This window comes from Melospiza melodia, chromosome 1, assembly GCF_035770615.1.
Source record: "Melospiza melodia melodia isolate bMelMel2 chromosome 1, bMelMel2.pri, whole genome shotgun sequence".
In the NCBI taxonomy this organism is placed as follows: Eukaryota; Metazoa; Chordata; class Aves; order Passeriformes; family Passerellidae; genus Melospiza; species Melospiza melodia.
In genome coordinates this window covers 139348761-139373591 of record NC_086194.1, presented here as the reverse complement: position 1 = coordinate 139373591, position 24831 = coordinate 139348761, and the positions used below count along the sequence as shown (strand labels likewise).

At 36.1% G+C, this 24831-nt stretch overlaps 1 protein-coding gene across 7 annotated transcripts in view; it reads right to left on the bottom strand.

The window, feature by feature from the left end:
- The window catches only part of CSPP1 (centrosome and spindle pole associated protein 1), a 62400-nt gene that overhangs the window by 30332 nt on the left and 7237 nt on the right, over positions 1-24831 (bottom strand). For 2 of the 7 annotated variants that reach the window (XM_063169814.1, XM_063169847.1), the window contains exons 4-13: positions 22960-23060; positions 19800-19880; positions 17246-17347; positions 13260-13438; positions 12993-13142; positions 8784-8885; positions 8063-8145; positions 5449-5542; positions 4430-4487; positions 566-756 (exon numbers count right to left, since the gene is read on the bottom strand). In XM_063169814.1, the coding sequence (XP_063025884.1) occupies positions 566-756; positions 4430-4487; positions 5449-5542; positions 8063-8145; positions 8784-8885; positions 12993-13142; positions 13260-13438; positions 17246-17347; positions 19800-19880; positions 22960-23060 (1141 nt within the window). Of the gene's footprint in view, positions 1-565; positions 757-4429; positions 4488-5448; positions 5543-8062; positions 8146-8783; positions 8886-12992; positions 13143-13259; positions 13439-17245; positions 17348-19799; positions 19881-22254; positions 22279-22959; positions 23061-24831 lie in introns of all 7 variants that reach the window. The other 5 variants (XM_063169797.1, XM_063169806.1, XM_063169822.1 and 2 more) reach the window with 5 other exon arrangements.

Here is a 24831-nt window from a genome sequence, read left to right as displayed (position 1 = left end):
TAAGAGGCTCAGTTAATGGTACTTCCTGGCTGCATCAGTAGAGAAAACAAGGCAAGATCTGGTCAAGGGGTGAATAGCACAGCAGAGCTTCAGCCACGTGCCTTCTCTCAGTTTAGCCACAATCACAGCACCCAGGGGAAGCTGCCCTTGCCTACAGTGCAGTCCTGAGCTCAGCCCTGGAGACTGCTAAATTAATAGGAGCCAAACTGGTGCCACATCAGCCTTCTGAAAACATGGACTCTGCAGGGCATGGGCCCAAGCATTCTCACAACATGACTCAGTATTACAGATATGGACATAATTTCTACAGCTCAACCCCTGTCCTACACAAAAATCCACTATGAGACAGCTGCCTTCAGAGATAATCCAGCCTCCATGGATGCCTTCAAATAAACCATGAGGAAACTGACATTGAAAGTTTATTCCAGTAAAAAGTAGTAAGTTTTCTGTTAATTGTCAAAATATTATTTCTACCTTCATCAGCTCCTTGGAGAAGGATCAAGAGTAATAACATGCTAAACAACAATCTTATTTAACATGTAAAATGAACATGATGGTGAAGCACCTGGGAGCCACCATTTCCCCAAGACTGCTGACTAGACCCCTCTGAAAGTCTTTATCACTCTGAGAGTCTTCATTCACTGGAGAGGCTGAACGGGCTGGCATTGGAGTCTGGAAAGCCACCCTGGGCCTTTCAGGAGGTACCTTCTCTTCAAAAGCTCTTGCTGTGAAGCCAAACTGCTTCAATCTATTTGGCTGAAGGGAAAAAAAAAAAAAAAAAAAAAAAAAAAAAAAAAAAAAAAAAAGAAGTAGTAAGAAAAAGAGTGAGGGGGAAAAAACCAAAACAAAACAGTTGCCTTATTACTAGGAAATATTCTGAACCTCCATTTACGCTGGGTTAAATACTTCACTGGATCTCAACTTTCAAATTTCAAATGTTCAAATTTCAAAACCTGCATTTTTTTTCTTCCAGTGATCTACTGGGAATCCAGTATTACAAGGAAATTCAGAACTTTTATCAGAGATTTACAAAAAGCAACCTTGTCATTGGTTTCAGGAAGTATATAAATCTAGTTAATGTCCAGAAAAAAGAACATGTCTTTAGAACAGTTTATCTACAGCTATCAATTTTCCACAGTGACAGTATACTCATATTATGCAAAGAAAAGTTTCTGAAATCCCTCCCCTCCAACCCAGGATTGAAATAGCTCATAATCAGTAAAAACTAAAATACAAATACACAGTGAGACTTTTTCCAATAAACATTTCCTTCAATACCATTATTTTACTTTTTGAATTCCTTTGACCTTATTAATTTTTTCAATCACAAAAATTACAAGTTTTTGGAGGGAGTTCTTTTTAAAACGTAAGTAGCAAATGTTTATTGATAACTGTCAGCCTCAGAAAAAAGTCAAAAGCAACAAGCAAATAATGTGAAGGCATGCAAGTCAGTTTCAGAACTATCCTATCACACCCAGAAAGCCCTTACAGCAACTGCTCTGCATAACTATTCTAATGTTTGTTTCAATAAGGCAATAGAATAGAAGAATGGAAAAAAAATTATACACTGTATAAGTAAAAGAGATTTTGTTCTGAATTTATTGGTCCTAATATTGAAGTTCTTCAACTAACATGCATTGGGAGAAAGTAATACCCGAAACCAGCTACATATTAATATCCACCAGAAGACCATATACCCTACAATAAGGAAATATTTCAAGAAAATATTAAATCTTTACCTCCTCATCTTTTAGCTGCAAGACAGTGTATACAAGGCAGTTAGTACTCACCAATCAAGGAATACAGTGTTTAGACACAAATTCTCAAAATCTACTAGACATAAATATTTGCTTTTAGTATTTAATTTCAAATTTCTAGATGTGAACACAGAATTGGATAACAGATACTAGCTAAAGCAATTGAATTTTATAAAGCAGTCTACAGACTTTTTGTCTTTTCAAATCCAATGTCTTGAGCTGCAGAACATTTAAAACAGCCTTTCTCACTAACAACTTTAACATGAAAGCATTCCCAAAGTGCCCCGGATTTCAGCTCTACTGCTGATTTCAGATGTGACTTCAGTACTCAGTTCATCCTGGGGATTGTTTCAGTTTAAACAAGCAGCACATACAACAATCTCCATTTATAGATTCTTAATCAGGCATTGCTATTTAACCAACCTGTAATTAATCAAGAAATGCACCTAATTAGAATCTCTCCCTGAGAGGCAATTTAAGGCTAACAGTGACTGATGCCTAATGAATGTAGCAATTCAACTTAATTGAAGGCTTTCAGCTAAATTAGTGCTTTTAAAACACTATGCATGCTGTGTACTTGCTCTGGATAGGATTTTGTTCCTACAACAGGCACTTTGCAGACTCTGACTGAGCTGTGTATGGTGTATTGAGTGCTGCAGCACAGCATGCTTCTGCATAGTCAGCTTTGATTACACAGAACTGTTTACATTGACCTTGCAGCCTGCTGAGCCAGGAGAGCCAGCATCCTCTGCTCAGTTCGGCCTCCCTCCCTGCCTGCCTCCCAGCTGTACCCTCTATTCCTCTCCCTTTCACCATGTGAATCCCTGATCAGCCAGCTGACCCCTTTATACCAACTAAAGCAGCAAAAAAGATTCAGATTTTTGCCAGATAACCGAGCTGAAAGAGCTTGAAACAGGGACCAAACAAGCATGACAGACACTTTAGGCAGTGAAGGCGGGAACATGCAACCAGACAGGTGTTTTTCCTCCCCATTTAGGAGTAAGAATTTTGACTCAGCTTCATTGCTTGTCTGTCTGCATTCTCAGTCTCCTGTCTCCCAAGTTTCACAGAAAGAAAGAAATGGTTTCACAGAATATTCAGAGTTGGAAGGGACCCACAAGGATCTGACTAGTAGCATCTTACAGCTAGCTATTCATCCACCTTCATTTTCTAGCAAAGAGGACCTTCTTTCCCTTCTGCTGAACCCTCCAAAAAAGGCACAAGTTTCAATCTGTGTCAAAGCATTCCCCAAAAAGAGCACTGGTGATAATTTAAACCAGTAACCAGTTAACTTAATAACTAGTCTATTCTTGCTTGAAAGTTACCACCCTACATCCTAAACAGCACATCTCCACCATACCCAAGCTTCAATGGCTTTGGGCACATAGCAAGTACATGCAAATCACACAAGTTCTGTCAGTCTCTGCAAGACTATCAGTCTCCTAATAATGTTACTAGTGCTGACAACCTGCTCCTGGATGCATGCTAATCAAAATTCTTCATGTAATCATCACCTTACTAAGGAAGTGGAGACAGTAGTAGCTCTGAATTAAGTCTTACAAACAACACCAAACAACTTGCTTTTTACAAAATCCTATAAAAATGCTTGTAATCCTAAGCAGTATATTGGATCACTTACAAAAATTACAAATTTTTAAATTAAAAACTGTTGGAATGAGATCAACTCATATGCAAAACAACCTTTTTTTTTTTTTAATTGAGAGAAAGCTTTCTACAGCATACTTTGCATTCCCAAAGAAAGGTTACTACAGTGTGCATTTAAGAGGCTACCACTGGACACCAAGTAATTCTTTCCATGTTACCCACTGTTGGTACAAATTTCTATTTGGACACAGAAAAAGAAAATGCTCAATAATTTCCATGAAAATATTTTCCTCTGATGCTGAAAGTATGTTTAATGACTTACAGCCTGAGATGTTTCTGCCTGGGGAAGAGTTAATTTTTTCCACAGTGAAGGGGGGTGGGGCTGTGTTTTGCATTTGTGCTGAACGTGGGGTTGATAATATAGAGGTGCTTTTTTTATTGCTGAGCAGGGCTTACACAGAGCCAAGGCCTTTCTGCTTTTTCTGCTGCCACGCTGGTGAGGAGCCTGGGCATGGCTGGGGGGGCTGGGAGGTGACACAGCTGGGACAGGCAACCCCAGCTGACCAAAGGGATATTCCAGACCGTAGGATATCACACTCAGTATATAAAGTGGGGGAAGAAGGAGGAAGGGGAGGATGTTTGGAGGGATGGTTTGTCTTCCCAAGACATGTGATGGCTGAACACCTGCCTGTCCATGGATAGCTCTGAATTAATTCCTCGCTTTGTTTTGCTGGTGTGTGCAGCTTTTGCTTTCCTTGTTAAACTGTCTTCATCTCAACCCTTGAGATTTCCAGCTTTTTCTCTTCCTATTCTTTCTTTCCCCAGTCCCACTGGTGGGGAAGTGGGCAAGCAGCTGCTCGTGAGGCTTGGCTGCTGGCTGGGGTTAAACCATGACACAGCCTCATCATCCTGGGCTTCAGTTTTGTTCTACACTGATGCCCTATTAAATAGCCCAACATTTATCATTTTATAGAAACTCCACAGAGTTATGTGACTAAGCAACCACAGTGTGCATGTGAGAAAAAAAGAATAGGCTATATAGATGAAAGAAAATCCAAATTTCTTACCTGCTTTTCTGGGTCTTGAACTCCAGAGGCAGCAACTGAGAGCTCAAGTTCCTTCTCACTGTTTTGTTTTTGTAAAAAAAAAAGAATCAAATCAGAAAGCAATAACGACTATATTAATTCTTTCAAAGCACAAATTCACAACTTTGTATTTAAAAGAACTCCAAAAATACAGGAAAACAGAAGACAATGATTCCACTTGAATTCTTCTGCAATCAGGGAAAGAAATTATATAATATTTGTAAATACAGAAAATTCTCAAGAAGTATCTGGCTACCACCCATTTTACCTAGTAAAAATCCAACTACCATAAAAGGAGAAACCACCACAATTCTTATTTACTACAACTTTTCAGGACATTCCTAAAAAATTGGTTTTTATTCACATTCAAGAAGTTAACATTAAACACACTGAAATTAATTATTTAAAAGTGCAGCAATAAATAACTGTTTTGAAATTTCTGGGCTCAGGCTTGTTCTGCATAGTATAATTTTTGTCACAATGAGTCAATAGTAACAAATTTTTAATTCCTCATCCCTTCTCTAATATTGCTGTGTGTTTTTATGTATTCAGATATAATTCAGTAGACAGTGACTAATAGGTAAAGAAGAATTAATATTTTATTATTCTGCATAAGCCAGATGATCAAATGCTTTAAAAATGAAAGGTTACTTTCCAAAATTGGAGGGCAAAACCAAAATAATTTTCAACTTTGCCAACTATTTAGGAAATTCTGTACCACCAAAAAAAGATTACTTTAGTTAAAGCTTCTTTACCCTTAAGAAACTAAAAAAATCAGTTGTAAAAATGAAAAAGTATCTGGGTTTTCTTCGTTCCACTGAAAGCTTGTGAATATGTTCATTAAAAACTAAAGCTCTCATGACAATGAGTTTAATTAAATGCAATATTACTCAGCTGCCTGGAATCCCTTAGTTATGAAATTGCTTCTTACTACACTGAATTAATGGAATGCCTTTACATTTCAGCCATTATCTTTTAAAAAGACAGTAACTTTCCATTACCGTCTCTTGTTCCGCTGCTGCTCAGCCATCTGTTCCATCAGTTCTTGTCTGTATTTCTCCTTTCTCCTCTGAAGAAGTTCTCGGTCCTGACCACCTAATGGAAATGACCACACATTTGTGTAAATGTTCCACAAAGTACACTAAAGTACTGGACAAAAACATTGCCTTTCAGCCAATTTAGAAACTGAAACACAGCACACTGTACAAACACTGTATCTCTACCACTAAAAAAAAAAAAAAAAAAAAATCTAGTCTTAATAGACAATTTGTTTGGAGTATGATGATCAAAACTACTAAAATTTTCAATATTATTTTCATTACTATTTTTCCTGGTTTTGGTAGGAAAATATAAATTTTCCTAATTTATAGGAAAAGGAAGCTATAAATTTCAAAGCTATTTGGTACAACAGCAACTAAAAGAAGTAAACTAATTTTTTTCTTTTAATCTAATGTTCACCTAAGGAAGATACACTACAGCACTCCAAAATTATGAGGCACTGCTCTGCATAAAACTGAACATTAAAACTGAAGGGAGTCAAACCCATGGGGAGGAAAGTAAATTGCTCCACTTTTAGGATGGTTCCCATGACTACTAAGAAACAGCAAAGTACCGACAGATGTGGAAATGGTGATAACAGCTCACATAGATTTTAAGGAACACAAAAAACTTTTAGTTTGTGGTGATTCCCCCCCAGTAAGTGCAGAGGTCTTCTTTTATTTTAAAAACAAACTCCAAAAAACATCAGCAGCATCTTCTGCATTGTACGACTATCAGACACAAAGACTCTTACACAAACTGTACACAACTGTACACAAACTGACTGGACTTATGGTGAAGTAGATCTGAATAATAAAGATAAGGGAGCTGGAAAGAATCTAAAACAAAAGCCAAATAAGGAACAGCAACAAAACCTGATGCATGACTAACTGATTTTTTAATTTAAAAATCAAATTTGTGATTTGTAGTCCCTGTTGTGCTGGGATTACAAAGTGACCAGAATGTGCAAGATAACCTCATGGTTTGTGAGTTAGGGAGAGTGTGAAATCACTTCCCATTTTGAAAAAATTCCAGTTTTAATTTACTTAATCTTTACACAGTATAGTTTACAATACTCTTCTAACCAGGACTGCTAGGAGTACAAATTCACACCTCTGCATCCTCAAGTTACTTCAAATGAGATGACTGGGCAGGCCAGAGAGTGACCCCTATGACACCCCTGGTTTAATGCTGCCTTTAAACAGTTCCAAAAAACTGACCTGCTACATATAGCTTTGAAGATCGGGTCAATTCAAATGAAAAAAATTAACAGAAATTATTCTGACAACTGTTAATCTATTTTGCCATAATTCAAAGCTAGCTTGCCTTCAAAAGCTCCCATCCAAAGCACTACTAGAGTTCTTTTATTCTTGCCTTACACTTTCCTGAATTCAGCTAAGAATGCTATGTCTTCACCAGTATTTCTCTCTGTTACACTCAATACTAATGTTTCCTGTTAAATTTTCTGGCTACAGGAGAGATAACCAGAATCATTTTTCACAGTGCCATTTTTCATATTTCTGCAATTAAAATTCACTGTAAACCTGTGTCTTTAACAATACAGAGGTTAAGATTTCTCCCATACTTCAATTTGTAAAATAATTTAATCACTTATCTGGGCCTTAAAATGTTAATAAAATCTAAGAAGAAACTTGGGCTCTTCAAAATTAATTAGTAAGTCAAACATTAATTAGTAAGTTACATTAAGGGAGAAAAGGACTATGTTTTGCTTTAGCTTCTCTATGTAAATAACACTTATTTACCAGTCTTGGAGACAACTAGCAGAAGGAAAAACAAATGCTCATTTTTCTAGTTTTTAACTATTCACGTGGAAAAATAACATATTGTCCTAGATTGCAAGGTAATGTGTCTATTCTATTTGCCATCTGTCAGAGGTGTGGCAGTTATCTTCTGTTAATTGGGCAGTTTTCTTTATCTCTTCCACAAACCGATCCTCCCTTCAGGAGACATCTTCTGTTACTGAGCCACTGAGTGTGACTGATAAAAATTAGAGCATTCCATTGTGAGAAGCTCTGTCCAGAGGGAGGAGCCAAGCATTCCTAACTGGATATAATCCAAGATTTTGGGACACCAGGACAGCCTTTCCACTGGATTCCCAGAGAGCAGCTGCCTTTTCACTGGATTTCAAGAGGAAGACCAGGCCCATCTACACCACCATTGGATCTTCAGAGGAAAACTCCACCCTTCTACAGGATGCCTGCTCCAAGAGAGCCACACCTGACACTCCAGGAGGACTGCAGCCACCATTCAATTGGACTGCTACCAACACCCTGACCAACAGTGTCAGGTTGTATTCTGACTCTGTCAGTGTTGTTTTGTATTACTGCATTGTTTATTTCATTTTTATTTTCTTCCCTAATAAAGAACTGTCATTCTTGCTCCCATATCTTTGCCTGAGCGCTCCCCTTAATTTCAAATTTATAACAATTTGGAGGGAGGGAGTTTACATTTACCAGTTGAGGAAAGGCTCCTGCCTGCCTTAGCAGATACCTGTCTTTTCAAACCAAGACACATATGCAATGAAAGGCTAACTATTAGTGAGGTTTTTATACATACCAAGAACAAGGCCTGTTGCATATCGCCTTTCACCTGCAGACTTGGCCTGTTCACTAGCTGAAGAACTAATCTGCATCTGATTTCTGGCAAAGACAAAAAAGAAAATGGGGTGATCAAACTCAAGAATTTCCTACACAGTCTGCGGGAATCATGACAGACTCACTTGCATCACTATGTGACACATTTGTGACAAACAGTTTTTCTACAATCCAAAGAAATATCCCAAGCAAAAAAAAGAAACTGTTTGGCAAAAAGACACTTCTCTCAATTCCCATTTGCCTGTGGTTTCTGAAGCCATCAAAAAAACTGCCTCTGTTGAGCACTTCAGCCATGCTGACAGACTGAATGGTGCCAGTCAAGAGTTTATGTAAGGACTTTACAAGGGTTCCGCTTCTACCTCACCCACTTAGATCATTTCAGGGTGTGCAAAAAAAAAAGATGAAGAAAAAAAATTTTAAAACTACTATGAAAACAGAATTCCACAGTATTTGACTCAATAAAAGTCCTCTGTTGGAGAATAAGTGCTCTATTAATTCAAAAAGAAAACTGGCATGCAAGTTTCAATGCCCATTTCAGAGGAAACATGTCTTGTTATACTATATTCTAGTTGCAAGAAAAACTATCAGGCATTTCAGACAATGTTTTGGGATTTGAACTCAGCATTTTCATCTCACCATGATTTTGCAGTGCAATTATCAGAAAAGTACACGATATACCACACCTAGAATCTCCAGTTCTTGACAGCGGCCACACACGTGCTCTCTCCTTTAATTCATCTTCATAATCTGCAGGTGCATCTCTTACCATTCCATTCAGATAGGGCCTTAAAGAAATAGAAAATACTCAGCTATGCTTGCCCAGAAACAACCAATCTGAAATGGAAGGTTCAGCAGTTTTGTGCAAATGCATTTGCTGCCTGAATGCACACTGGACAGCAGAACCAGTCCTGAAAATATCACAAAATATTCTAGAAATAATTCACTTTGCTAGCACTGTCAGGGCAGCTCTCTGTCTGGAATGTGAATTCCCAAGCCTGCTTTCCTGCAGCCCTTATCTAATGAGCCTGGTTAAGAGTTTTGAAAGCTAAAGGGCTTTTGACACTCACACCGCATTAATTGAAACAGATCTTGCTACTCTCAATCCCCAGGAGCCAGCAAAGTCTTCAACAGGTTTTGGCACACAGCTATTTAGCTAAGTCTGGTGAAACAGCCAATTCAGATATGAAAAGCTGCTTCAATGGCAATCTACACTTCACTACACACCTGATAGACTTTAAAAGGGTGAGGTGACTTTTGTTCACGGCAAAAGACTGGCAACACCATGGACACAAAAATTCAGGAGCTAAAATTTGAGTCATCTACATAAGAAGTGAAATCATATAATAGAAACTCCAAGTAACTTCAGAGATGCCAAATATTGTATAGACACAAGAGATCTGTTCCAGAAAAGATCAGGGGTAGGAGAATTTGTAAACTTTTCTTGACTTGCAAAATAACGGCTTTATAAGGAGGACTTCAACTTATCATGACAAAATAGGGCAAAAATAGGTATTCAATGAAAAACAAAGTACTCAACAAATGCTATCAAAATTATACTTTCTCCAGAGCTGGACAGAGCCATGAACTTCTGGTTACACAAACAAAAAAAAAAAAAAAACCATAAACTAGGTAAACATGGGGAAAAAAACTCATTTTTTTACATAAAAATAACCACAGCTCTGTCAATCTCTAATTTAAATAGAAGCCAATAATCAAAGGCAAAAGGATGCATGCTGGTTATTAAACATTGATCTGGCATGTTAACAACCCACCAAAACAACATGAAAGAACATTTATCCTTTTGTCATAAAGTGATCTTTCACAATGAAGTTCATCTTGATGACAGCAATCAATCTACTCCTTACAAGGCTGGGCACATAAAGCTGAAACACAGCTAGAAAACAGAAAGCCAAGTCTCCAGTGTAATGACAGGATGCAGGGAGGAAGCAAAAAACAAACCTTGAAATTTAAGAGGTAATCTTTTTTTGTAAAAAGTAGCCAGCTTAGCAGGCAGGCCCAGACATGCTGGCCCAATTCAACCAAGAAGCTGCTGTCGCCTGTTTACAGGACAGACCTGACAGCTGGGGATGGACTAAAGCATTCCACTCCTGAGAGCTAAAACATTTTGCAATTCTTCTCACTTCCCAGTCACCATTTCTGCTTGTTGAAATATGTCACAGACCTTGTGCCTCCATCAAAACAGAAACCCTTCTGAAAAGTCCTGTTATGAATATCTGCCTCTCCAAACTAATAAACCCCATATAAAACCTAAGAATTTCAGTAGAGCAAATAAAAATATGCCTCCTTTTGAATTTGGGAATCTCAAGTGTGTTTGGGAAAAGTTGACTTTGCCTGAAATGTAGAAAAAAAAATGCTAACTGTTCAGAGGCTGAGCTGTCACTAACAGGTAAGTTCCTCCTTGAAGAGAATGAATTTACTTCATAGGAGGTTAAGTGGAGCTCCTTTCAAAGGAGAAGGAAGTTCTAGATTAAAAAACACATTTAATAAAGAAATACTGAAAATTAATTTTCAATAATAATTCATTAGTAGAAAATATACACAAAAACCCCCAAACAATCTTGTTCAGGGAATTCAGGTAATGGTACAGCAGCTTCATTTAAGAAGATGCACCAAGTCTGTCAACAGCCAAGATAAGAGTGTCCTCTCTATTCTCTTTTAAAAGAAAACTGGAGATGAAGCAGCTTCAGAGGTATCTCCAAATAACTCATGGATTGCCTGGTGATATATTAGTCACAGATATTTATAAGCACCATGATTTCTGGAATAACTAAAAACTAGTCTACTAATATTCAATATGATATCTACTGTTAGTTCAAACACCATACTTGCTGATATTTTATTTATATAGTTCTGTATAAATTCTTTGCAAAACAAAGCAAACCCTGAAACATTATCAAATTATTACTTTTATTTAAATAGACTGTGTGTCCAACTGCATTAGACAGTGGCAAACAGCTACCTAATAAAAAGAGGACACTCATCCTTCTGAGTATTAACTAACACAGAATAAATACTGCTGTTAGTTTCAAAAATATTTTGATTGTCTTTATTAGACACCAAGTTAAGCTTCTAACTATTTTTATTTCTGAAAAGCTATAGGACAAGTCCACTCTATCCTAAAACCTCATTTACTCATTTCTACAAGTAATAAACAACAGAATGGAAGAAATTTTGAAGTTTGCAGTCTCTTCTCTGAATCTCAGCAGAAAACAGACAATCTTATTCCTCTCATCTATTTAACCACTGTTTCCATTTGCTAGTCTTTTTCAGAAACACTGAATGAATAAAAACATGCTTTTTAGAAGCACACCAGAACACACAGTCTGAAACTTAGCAATAACACATTTATTAGAGTCTGCCTCTCCCAACTACTTCCAGACATTTCATTTTTTCCACAGACTTACTTCCTTTACGATCACTTTTTTTAAAGGCTGAGAAAGAATATCAAGAGCTTTTTTTGGAGAAAAATTATTCTAACTCTCTTGACGTTTGAAACTGGAAAAGGAATAGGAGTTCACTGAATTCAGAAAACGCTTTTCTAGTAGAAGAACATTTCCCCTCCCCCCAGTTATTAACTTGCATACTATCCAGAAAATTATCCCTGTAAACAATGATTCAAAAGATCATTTAAACCATCCACCAGCCACTAACAACAAAACATAATAGTAATATTCAACACTGTTGAGAATGGTACAATTTGTCATTGTTAAGTGTTAATTCTAGAAAAAAGAAAAAGTGTTTATTTTGCCTTGCAAAGGAAGAACACTGGTGGTTCCTTCACTGAAGCAATTGCAGGAAAATAATTCTGGCAACAGGCTTAACAGAAATAAAAATAACTACAACACTCATGTTCCCAAGACCCGGAAAGGGAACAAATTAACACTTTTAAAATATCATTTGAAAATTTATTTACAATAAATTTACTGCTTTATTTAGCTGTATAAACAAATGTCAAGTTTGGTGCTGTTTCACACCACAAGCCATCTGGTTTTAAAAGCAACCAGTTCTTGCAATGGAATACCTAAAGGTGGCCAGAATGCCAAACCCTGGATGACTAGGAAGGTTATACTTTTTTTTTTTCTTTTAAATGAGTAAACTAGAAGAGAAAGATTAACAATTTATGTCAAAGTAACCCAACTGATGTATCAGTTAACACAGTAAAGACAATTTAATACTGAACAGTACATAGTATCAGTTTTCCCCCTGAATGATTTATATAAGACACCCTCTTTTGTTTGGTTTGGGCTTTCATAAATGCTAATTCAAACTGTGCAGTTATTACAGAGATTAGCACCTATTAAAACCATCAGGATTTGGTTCAACTACACAGATGTTTCAAGCCTGTCATTTAGCAAGACATGGAGGAAAAAAGAGGATTTTTAAAAAATAGACTTTCACATTTTTTACACATAGTCACACATTCCAAAAATCGAAGCTCAAACCAATTTTGGAATCTGAACTGAATATTGACTTGCTGTAACTATTACAGACTAAGGAAAAAGAGGTAACATTGGGTTCTCAGTGCAGGGGTTTGCTTTCAAATATATTTTCTGGCAAAGCCCTCTTCATAAAAATGAATTGTGCACTGCTGCTTCTGGGGTAATTTCTGTAGTATCCTTGGTTTCCTGTGATATATAAAATGCCTCTTAATACATGTATAGTCTTAGCAAATGATCCAATTCTTCAACACTTTTTCTATACATTATTGCAAAGGTCCTTTTTGTAAGTATAAAAGTACTTACAAAAATCCTGCTCTCGCATGGGAATCTTCCCTAATATTAAAAGGGAGTAAACCATGGCCATCAGCAAGCACTACAGAAATAAAGGAGAAAACAGAATAGCAGAATAGAGATAACAGAATTTAAGAATACCTTTCAGCATAAAAACCCCGGGGAGTTTTTCTGTCATAGGTGCTTTCAGATCTAAATCTAGGGTCCATTTCTGCATCTGTCTCAGGATCATAGTCCACTCTGTAGTATCTTCTACCAAAATCACCATCTTCATCAATTCTGTGATGCTTCCTAGTAGGAATTACAGATTGGCTAGTAAATCCATGATGTCTTTGATTGGGAACATCCAAATCCTCATCAAATCTTTTATTTAATAGTCAACTTCTCAATTCAGCCTCATCATCTAACCTGTGGTACCTGTCTTCCTCCATCCATCTCTTATTTAGCAGCTCTTCACAACGTTCTGTGGAAGTAAAAGCATCCTTCTTGGGAGGTTTTGCACCTGGATTACAGGGCTGGACTTCTGCATGTAATTCTGGCTGGAGCCTGGTAACAGCAATAGGTGCTTTATTCCTGTGCATCTCATTCTGTTTAATGGAAACAATATTGAGAGTTGAATATAAAGAAATCACACTGAGTAAAACCTTAGTTTTGTATTTCTTCAAATATACCCAAAACAAGAAGAAAGGCAAGAGGTGAGCAAGGAAAATACTTCAAGTGCTTAAAATCTAGGGTCTTATTCATTTTTCTTGGGGAAAAACATGTAGTCTTCCTTTTATCTAATGTCTTTCAGAAGAAAGGCTATCAATACTGGACAGATCTTTTATGAACTCCAATCTGACCTTCAGTTTTTGAGGTGCAAAGAATCAAAAAAACACTTCAAACTTTACTTCATCAAGAGACTAGGTATCTTCCTTCTATCCAGATTCAGGCAAGTCTGTAATAGCTCTTACCTACAAGCACAACCTTTTAACCTGAGCATTTCTTAATCTATTTCTTACTCCTCAGGAAATGTCATTATGAGAAAGGATAGTGTGGTGGTGTTCACAGGGGTCTCAGGACAAGGGAAGAGAAGGAGAATCTTGACTTTATGCTTTAGAAGGTTGATTTATTATTTTATTATATATATTGCATTAAAAAATTATATACTAAAACTCTACTAAAAGAATAGAAGAAAGGATTTCATCAGAAGGTTAGCAAGGAATAGAAAGGAATGATAATAAAATCTTGTGACTGACTAGAGTGTCTGAGACAGCTAGACTGTAATTATCTATTAATTAAGAACTACTACATGAAACCAATCAAAGATGCCCTTGTTACATTTTACAGCAACAGATAATTATTGTTTACATTTCAAGCTTTTCAAGAGAAAAGATCTTAATGAAAAGATTTTGCATAAAATATGTCTGCGACAGGATAGTTAAGCAAATAAAAAACAACCCTCTGACACTCTGGACTAGTGTTCAATACACAGTCCTTAAAAACACAATGGTTCTGCATAAACCCTGGAGTATTTCTGTGTACTAATCTTTGATCTATTCATTCCAGTATAGAATAAAGACAACACTAACTCATACTTTACAATATTTAATGAAAAATAAATTAAGGTTGTAAATGACACCAAACTGGGAAGAAGGATCAATATCCTAGAGGATATGGCTGCCACTCAGAAGGTTTTTGACAAACTGGAGAAACATGCTGACAAAAAGCTCATGAAAATCAACAAATGCCAAGGCAAACCTCTGCATCTGAGACAGAAGAGTGCCATGCACCAGGACAGGCTGGGCCCTGAGCACCTAGAGAGCAGCTCTGCAGAAAAAGGCCTGGGTTAATCATGGGCAAGCAGCTGTGCATGAGGCAGCAGAGCATGCCTGCAGTGGTGACTGCCAACCACACCCTGGGCTGCAGGATCTGTGCAGGTCAAGGCAAGTGATCCTCCTCTGCTCAGTATTTATCCAATATTTAGGTTCTGCTGTAGTGTGCCCAGTCCCTGCTGATGACCTGCAGAAAGTGCAAGAGGGTGCCTACTGAGATGGTATCTGAGCTATTAAAGGAGAAGCTGACAGAGTTGGGTTTATTCAGCCCAAAAAAGATTAAGGAAAAATATTAAGGAGGGTGTGTACAGGAAACTAGTAATTGCAGTCCCTGTGTAAAAGGTAGTTACAGAAATACCAGTATTCATGGTTTTCAAACAACCAACAGCCACAGTTGCAGCAAAGGAAAATTCCAATGGGATACAGAGGGACAGAAGTTCAGATCAAGCAGTTAAAGCAGTGGAATGAGTTGTCCAGGACTGTGGATTCTCCATCCTTTCAAAACTCCACCAAATAAAGCCTGACCACCCTAATCTAAACTGTGAAGATAACACTACTCAGAGTTGGATTTATCTTATGACTATCTAAACTGTTGGATCAAATTTTGGACATCACATATATAATTTAGCTCTCATTCCAAGTTAAATACCCCTCAGAGATGGCATAACCCAAACAAATCCTAACCATTTTCTTCCTGTTTGTTCTTTTCTGATAGTAAAATTGTTTCTAACCAGAACAATAAAAATGCAACTTTAAGGTCCAAGTGGATGACAAATAAAGCAAAAAGAAAAACCTTTGATAGATTTCATTAAGTAAGTCAGCTTAGGAAATGTGAGTGCCCAAACATGTAGAAAAATTTTAGAGATTTTTAGATTCAGTTGCACAAAAATAAGCTACACTTTTGCCAGCATTTCCTAGGATCACTGTTGTGTAGCACCTCAAAACCTTGAAGAAGGAAGTAAGAATGAAATTGAATTCCAACATCTGAAAAAAGCCTGAATGCTGCCTTATAGATGCCTTCACAAATTAAAACAGTTTTCAACTATATGAAACTCAAGAGCACTTGAAGGAAAAAATGTGTCTCATGAGAAAACAATCTTTCTAGAGATAGACAAGAAACATTCTTCTAGACAGAAATTACAAATACAGGTGGATTTGCACTTGCCAACTGTTGTAAGGAAGACAAACTTCCAGCTGCTTTGGGTACAAATACAAGGTCTTTTATAGAATGACAAACTTTTCACACTACTGTACATTTTAGAATTTTCATATTAAAAAGAAGTGTAAGGACTTCTTAAACCTTTCTTCTAAATCTTCTAATAGTTTTCACTAGATCAGAGTCCCAAATTATTACAGTCCATCACTAAACAAAAGTATTTTAAAAAGGAAATTTACTTATTCTAGACAAAACTTTAAAGTTAAGAAGATTTCACAGATCAATCTATTGCTTCCAGATTACTAAAACAAAGAGTCTCAGAACAATGTTAATCAGACCTAAAAATCCCACTGGCTGTTGCACTAGTTTTGGTTGGGATGAATTTCTTCATAGTAGCTTGTAGGAGACTATGTTTTAGATTTGTGCTGAAAACAGTGGTGTTAAGACAGGGATAATTTAATTCCTACTGAATAGCACTAACACAGTTCAAGGGCTTCTCTGCTTCTTACACTGCCCCACCTGCAAGGAGGCTGAGGTACACGGGAAGTTGGGAGGGGACACAACCAGGATGGCTGATCCCAACTGACCAAAGGGATATTCCACTCTCTAGGGGGTCATGCTCACCATAAAGGAAGGGGGACATTCTGAGTATGGCATTTGTCTTGCCAAGTCACAGCTGCATGTGACAGAGCCCAGCTCTCCTAACGATGGCTGAACACCTGCTTGCCCAGGGGAAGTGAATGAATTCCTTGGTGTGCTTTGTTTTGCTTGTGTGAGCAGCTTTTAATTAATTTACCTATTAAACTGTCTTTAACTCAATCCACACTGTTTCTCACTTTCACTCTTCGGATTTTCGCCCCCTTCCAACAGAGGAGGGTCTGTGTGTGTGTGTGTGTGTGTGTGTGTTCCTAGCTGCTTGCTGCCACACAAATCAAAGGCCTCAGCTCAGATCTAAACTAGACTATGTCTAGTTCACATTCAGCAGTAAACACTTTTTGATTTTTATTCACAAATGTACAGCTCCATATTCTATATGGCTGCTACACTTGCTGGCTTTCTACATGGCAGAGGAAAACAGCATCTACTAACAAAAGCTAAGGAACACTATGTGGAGTTCAGTATTTTGTTCAAGCAGATAGTTTTTTTTGGATATCACTTTTATCATCAAAAACAAACCGGGGATTTGCTTCAGACACAGAAAGCATCAGAATAATGAAAGCATTTGCTTCAGAATAATGCAAATGAAAGCATCCTTCTAGCAGACAGACATGATGGAAGCAGGAACCAGAAACTGCACCATGTGAGCTGTAACAAGGACTTGCTTAGATGCATTAATAAAAATGCAGCCTAATTGAACAATATTATTTATGTATTTTGTCTGACTTTGTATGTGAGTCAATGATAAAACTATAAAATTGTATTACCTCTCTGTTTTTCTTCCCTAATTTCCTTAGCCTTTCATTCCATTCTTCTTTATCCCTGAGATATTGATTGTACTCCTTGTTTCTTTCAAGCCGTAATCTCTCCTAAAATAGGCATTGAAAAGGGCATCATAATTTTGCATTTTTAGTAGCTTTTAACTTCATAGAACTGCAGTACTAAATGAATAAATGCAAACTGCGTGTTTGCCCCCCCCCCCCCCCCCCCCAATTCTTTGTGATGTACAAGAAAGGCTTGAATTACTTTGAGGTTTTAGGTCATTTTCTCTTAGCATAGCACTTTCTCTTAATCTGAAATCTGTAAGTAGAAGTCAGCTTCTTGGGCACAAAGTCTAATCCTCAGAGACACTTTTGTGTATCAAGGGCCATCTTTAAAACCAGACAGGTTTCCTCCTGTTAAGCCTATTCCAAAATTTACCAAAGCCTCATTCCAACAATTAGGAATCACCTTCTAATTTCCAATCTGAATGTATTTACAGCTGATTTCCAAACACACAATTTCTTTCTTTAACATTAGTTGTGACTTCCCCCCTCACAATTAAAACAGGATAACAAATACAAGTGTAGACAAGATGTATCAGTTACAATTTGAACTGTCAAATTCAAGCAGTTAAACGGACTGCAAAAAGTCAAAAGTGTGAAGAATGCAAGGAAAATCAAGGAAAACAGGACCTGTGCTTGTTGTCCTAGCTACTTTTGCAACGTGATAACATTTATAATCATCTTTCTCAGGTCTAAAAATATACATGAATTGTACATCAACAGCCTGATAATATAATACAAAATACAAAAGTCTCCAGATAAAGCAAATTTTAATTTGTATTATTTCTTGACTTGCCCATTTAGAGCATGGGGTGTCTCTTATACTAGCTCATTCCAACAATCATATAAAAGAAAAAGAGAATTGTACTACAGTATTATAAATAAGGCTCTCTTCCACTGCAGCATTTTCCAATAATAAAGCAAAAGTATTTACAAAATCTGAGCATCACACATAAATTTACTTTCTCATGAACAAATTTCAAATAAAAATAATTTATATCTCAACCACCACATAAATACCAGATTACTAGAAATTTCACAGATTAGACTAATCCTCTCCAAAACTGTTTCTTTTTTTCTTGGAAAAAAACCCAAAAAAATAAGTTTTTTATAGTTTTTCTAACAGTGACAATATAAAGCATGTAGACAGCCATGAAAGCTGTCCTGTCTTTAACAGATGGCAAAACACTCAGCAGAAAATTCAATATGCTATGTGATGCACATTTGACCTAATAAAGCAAACTCAAATGCAAATGTTAACCTCTCAATATTCTGCCCAGAGGCCAACTGATTAACAGGGCACAGTGTGACATCTCCTGGCAGCTTTTAGGTTCTGCAAGAGCAGCAAATTGGCTAGAAAGGATACAACACACCTGCACAGAGCTGATATGATATAAACCTATCAATGATAAGACATGTTTCCAGTACAAATACATAATTAATTTCCACAGAATTAATCAAACATACTTTCTTTTTCACTGTTTCAGCACACATACTTGCAAAGGTTAATCCAAAGTTCATGAGAACCTGAAGCTAACACAAACTCAGTGCCTGTGCATGCTGCCCCTGAGGAGTCCTTTCCCCCTTCCTGGGTGTTTCATTCTTGCTGCCTCCTTTTTACACTTGTATAACTTGGAGTTTAGGGCTTTTTCATAAAAGCAATTTTCACTTTGAGTTCTCACCTGGCTCCTCCTACAGCCAAACCAAGAGCACCAGAGCGGCAGAAAATTTAAGTACAAGGGCAAGGCAAACCCATGCCACAGCAGAATTCTTGCACCATACTGCAGTGACAGCACAGCCCCAAACACTGACCAACAGTGCAACTTGAAGGCAACAAAGGTTAAAAACAAAATAAAGAACCAACAAGTCCTCCAAAAGTGCAAATGTCTGGTCCTCCTCCAGCAACACAGGTTATCTTATTGCCTTGAATCTCTGCAGTGCTATGACCAATCTTAACAACCAAAGAGTAGTATTTGTCACAAAAAAATTATTAATAAATTGTTGATAAATTATCATGTTTCTGCTGATTCAACTTCATGGATCAATTTACAAGCAAACACAAGAAAGAAACTGGGACTATAAGGCCAACAGCATGAGGGCAGGAGATTAGATCAATAGTGATTACTGAACAAAACCCAAGAGCAACCACTAGAGGTTTTGAACAGATCAAGTGCTCAAAAAGTGTGATCAGAGGTAGCAAACCTCCAACTAGTATCAGTATACAATTAGATCTACATAATAAAAACCAAATACCTAAAGCTTATGAATACAGGTAACCTAGGATCAAAATTTTTTTTAAAAATTGAAGGAACAGACTTTTCTGAGAATTAGTACTATTTACCACCTCCAAAAACATTCAATTATGTAAGAAAAAACAAAGAAAAAACCCAACCAAACAAAAAAACTTAAGTGGAAATATTTTTTCTGTGATAGTTTTAACATCTAGGCACATTTTCAAGTTATACTCCATTTTAAGTAATTTCCTTCATATATTTACCTTGGCAGATCTTCGCTCATCAATAGGAAGAGATAATCCCTGAGTATTTGGATCTACTTCATCAGTAGTCAGATAATTTTTCTACATTAAACAAAAAATATAAAAACAATCAATACATTTTAAAATACCAAATCTTAACTAATTAAAGAGTTATTAGGTATTATATTTTCTGAAGTAATTTGATGAAATAAAGACTGAAGACAACTTTCACATTCTGAAAATGTAGGATGTTCTTGGAACACATAAATGAAGTGAAGTCAAGGAATGCAGGAAGTAAATGTCTTTGACAAGTTTTAAGCTTGAGTTTGAAAGTGTTTTTCACTTCTCCCATGTTGAACTATTTCCAGTATTATGTAAATTAGTCTCCATATTTAAAAAAACTATTTTTATTCAAAGAAACTCCACTCAGTTCTTCTGTAGCATAAGCGTCTGTACAAAAATAAAAGGAATCTTCCAAGACACTTCCTTACTCAAGATAAAAAATTATTTTTTGTAACAGCAGAAAACATATGTCTACCTGTTATTTGGACAGATGGAATTCATGCTAACAGAAGCACACCTCTATCTCAACAGTGTTTTCCTCACCAGCAGTGCCCAAATTTCCCAGGATAATGACCCACCACCAAATCTTGTCATTTCTTATGGAAATCAGCCACTTCCAGAGCAGACTTCCCATCAAACCAGTATGTTGTTCTTCCACACAGATCCCTGGGCTGCAGCTTGGGCTGTGCAGCAAGTCAAAGGACCAGCTCTTCAAACCAAATACCAGGGCTGATGCAGGCTGTTAGAGTGCAGGTCTAGAGGATTTGTCCTCCTTTTTTAAAATCACTCCTTTTTTAAAAGTATACCCAGGCCATTTCCAGTCAATCATATGTTTTATAAATCTGATTAATAAAAAGGTCATCTATTTGTGTGTCAGGAGCTGAAGAGGGTGAGATACAGTATTTCATCAAAGTATTTCACCAGCATTGCTTCCTTTCCTTATCTATGTTGCAATGTGCCTGAATGCTTAGAGGCATGTCAAGAAGTAAGAGCTCTATCTGCTCCAGTACAAACCTACATCCTTATAAATGAGATTTCAAACTAGACATTAAAAGATTTAAGGAACTTAATAATCATGCAAAGATATTTAAGCACCAAGACAACTAGATTTATATGGAAAACCAAGTTATTTCTATTAGAAAAAGTAAATCAATTGTAATCCTCGTTATTAAGTAATTCTTTGCATGCATTTTTTGAAGACATCTCTAGAGAACACCTCTGATCTTGCAAATATCTTTTCCAAAATCAGAATCTGATATGGAAGCTGCATTTTTCTACATAAGAAAGACTAAGCAAGTTATTAACAAAAAAAATCACTGAAAACTGCAAAAAGTTTCACCAGTTTTCTTTAGGTGGGAAAAAGAAATTATAGATTGCTATCTTAGTTCTTCCTCAGTCCTTACCAATTTAATATAGATAACATGTACTAGACCAAACACACAAACAAAAAGGCCTTGTAACCCATAAAGTCCAGTTGAGAATAAAACATTGGAAATTACTGTAAAAATTATATTATTTGGGTGCTTTGGTGATAATTATGAAACATTAAGTTTTAACAGGATATTCTAACTTTGAAAATAATCTGGAGTTTTAAATTAAACAAGAAACAAAAATTATATAAGGATGATTTTGGTTAGAGGTTAAGAAGACAGTTGCTATTGCCATTTAAGAATTCTAGAGCATGCTAATATAGAAAATTTGTATCATATGCATGTTATTCAAAACCCTAGAAAAAAACAGCAGACTGTTTCTACCACATTACCTCCTGGTCCTTCACTGATGTTGCTCAATCTGAACAATTTGGATGGACAGCATTCAATCTCAAAATTATAGATACATAAGAATATAAAAAAAAATTTAAATTTTAATTAAAATGAATTAAACAAAGCTTGTAAAAATAACACCAGAGGTGTTATTTTTTTTCCTCATAATGCTTGTTTGCATTCTTGCATTCTGGCCAGTGGAGACAGGGAAGAAAAAAGCCCTGACTCTGGTTGTGATGATATATTTAATATTTATAGAAGTCACTATTTTATTCTAGCTGTATAAAATATGTATACCAAGAAAAAAATCCCCAAACTCTTACTACCTACATAACGAATAATCCTTGAAGCAAATGTCTACTAAAGTAAAAACTATTGTAGAGCCAGCATTAGACAGCAACAATGGCAACTGCATAGGGAAAAGGAAATCAGCAAGTGTTTTAAAAACTAATGAATGGAAAATATATGTAAGTAATCATTTTGCACAAAGCAAGCAATGCTGTTAGTCACAGCTAATCACCACAGCATGCATAAATGCACAAAGCACAAATAAAGTAATGATTTTTTAAATTCCAAGAGCATAAAGTTTTCAAACAAAGCAAAAAGCAACTAATTTTAAAGAAAAGAAAATAATATTAAAGGCACCCTACCTTTCTTTTTGCCTGTGAAATTCCCTAAAAATCAGGGAAAAGATACTATTCAAAAGGAGTCTTTGAGTCAAAAATATTTGACTTAATAAAAGACACTTCCTTTCTTAAGGCAAATCCATTCATTCATTTTAAGAACTAAAGACACTGGTAAATAGTATTTTCATAAAACAGAAATTATTTGGTTCCTTATTTTTTTCTGATTCATGCAGAGCATCTCCAGAATATTCCCAAGATGACGATATTTCATACATACCATTTTAATTTTAAATTTGTGACATTTAGTAAATCATGTTATGCAGAACATCAAAGGTTTTTCTTTCTAAAATTGAAAAGAAGCTGTCAAATGGAGTCACAGTAAGTACTTCTTACCCCAATTAGAGACCATAGAATACATAAGTACTTCAGGAAGTAACAGCTTTTAAATTCTTAAGAAAAAAAAACAAGGAAGAAGCAAAAACCAATAAGTAAAATAGAAAGTAGTGAACTAAATAATATGTAGTCACATGGCCGTGAGATCTGTAGAAGCCTAAAATACATAAACAAAACATTTTGAAATTTCTTTCACTCAAGTCTTCAAATTCAGCCATTGCTCATAATGAATGCCTCCTTAAAAATTTTTCTACATATAATAATCTACATTCAATTAATAGAGAGAAGAACTTTAAGAGACTCACTAAAGGCAAGCAACCAGACAAGACACTTTACCTGAGAAAGATATCGCCGGTAATCTTGTCGAAGTTCCTCTTTGAGTTTATGCTTTTTTCGTTCATATTCTTCTCCAAGAGGCAAACTCAAGCCATAGTCACCTGAAAGTTTAACACCATTAAATATCATTATTTACTATTCTGCATCAATACAAAGCAAAAGCTACGTCTGGGTTTTTATTAGACACAAGCAATAAAAAAAGAATTAACCATACAACCAGTAATTACACAACAGCTGAAATAAACACCTTCTCTGTATGAGTAGTTGGATGAAAAGCATAGAAAAATAAACTGGTATTTGGATAGTTTTCCTCTCATCCTTACAGTTTTTCTTCCCATTACAACAAAAAAACCAAACATAAGCTGAATTTATTTGAATATTGTACATATTTGTTTTGTATGTTTCCAAGGAAATCTCCTTTGACATGTGAGCTACTAAATTATTCTGATATTTTAAGCTTTGTTTACCACACAATAGAAAACATACTTCCCAAATGAAAGCAACAAGCTGTTTGTTTAGCTCATGAAAAATTTGTTTGCTCCTACATAACTAGAGGGAATCTGACCATATGATAAAAATAATAATCATTTTTCTTTCCACCTCAGTAGACCCAAAACACATTAGTACTTTTCTGAGATTACTCATTGCAGCTCAGGTCTCATTGCAGCTGCACTCTTAAAATATAATAAAATATAATGCTATGCAAGCTGTTAGCTGTTCCCAAAATGCATCTCAAAGTACTTTATATTAAACATCCTCTATCCCAGCAGCCCATCTCTGCATTCACTTTCACCACCCTCCACAGAGCAGTGAATTCCACAAAATCACACAACTAATGAAAAGGTTACAACTGGGAGCGAGTGTGTGTACTATTATTATTTCATACTGCTTCTCTAAAAGCATTTCTGCATCTCATGATCTATGCAAAATCAGTAGCAAGGAGTAAAAGGGAAGAGAGGAAATTCAAGACTCTTTCTTAGATCAGTCCTGATTTATTGCAGGGTGGTTTGTTTGGCCTGGCTCAAGATACATTCTGATTTGTTCTATCCTCGTGAGCCAGGAAAACTGTGACAGGGAAGAAATGGCAAACAGGTGTCAGCCTGATATTCAGAACCAAAGGACCCAATACCTGATTAAATATCTCCTATGCTATTCTGAAACAGCCTGCAGAGTCCAACCATTAACCAAAATCTGCATGGGAAGTTCTTCTCCAACCTGCAAGTTCCTTTTCTCCTAATTTTGCACATAAGGTAAGTGTGAGTGCCATTAAAAAAATAATGTACCATTTCAAACTTCAGAAAAGGAGTTATAAAGCAGAATAGAATACAGAAGAAGAAATAGTTTGTTTCAGCTACTTGCTCTTGCCTTTTATTTTATGCCTAATTACCATTGAATTAATTGTAGAAAACCAAGAAAAAGATAAAAAGCAACTAACAAGTTAGAGGAAAGATTAATTCAGTAATTTCACACATGCCACTGAAATTCAGTACCAAAAAAAAGGAGAAAAGGAGTGAGAATCCAGTGTCAAAAGATGTTTTAAAATTAATTTTGTTAGAAATAACTTTTTTCCACCAGAAAAGCACTGAGATAAAAATTATGGGTAATGATCTGGAGGATATTTGGAAACAACCCATTTCAAAAACTTACTCTGAGAGAGCCTAGCAGAGCAAAATCACTCCCGTTAACATACATTCAACCTAATTTCATGCAAACTTCTTCTGAATTCTTCTGACAGAATAAGAGATATATCTTCCTTTTAACTGTTTTTTACTTTTGTTTATTCTGTATTTGTTGTATCTATTTGCTATTTCACATTCCATTAACCACAAATAATCACACTGACAATGATTGGTTTTAAATGTCACATTTTTA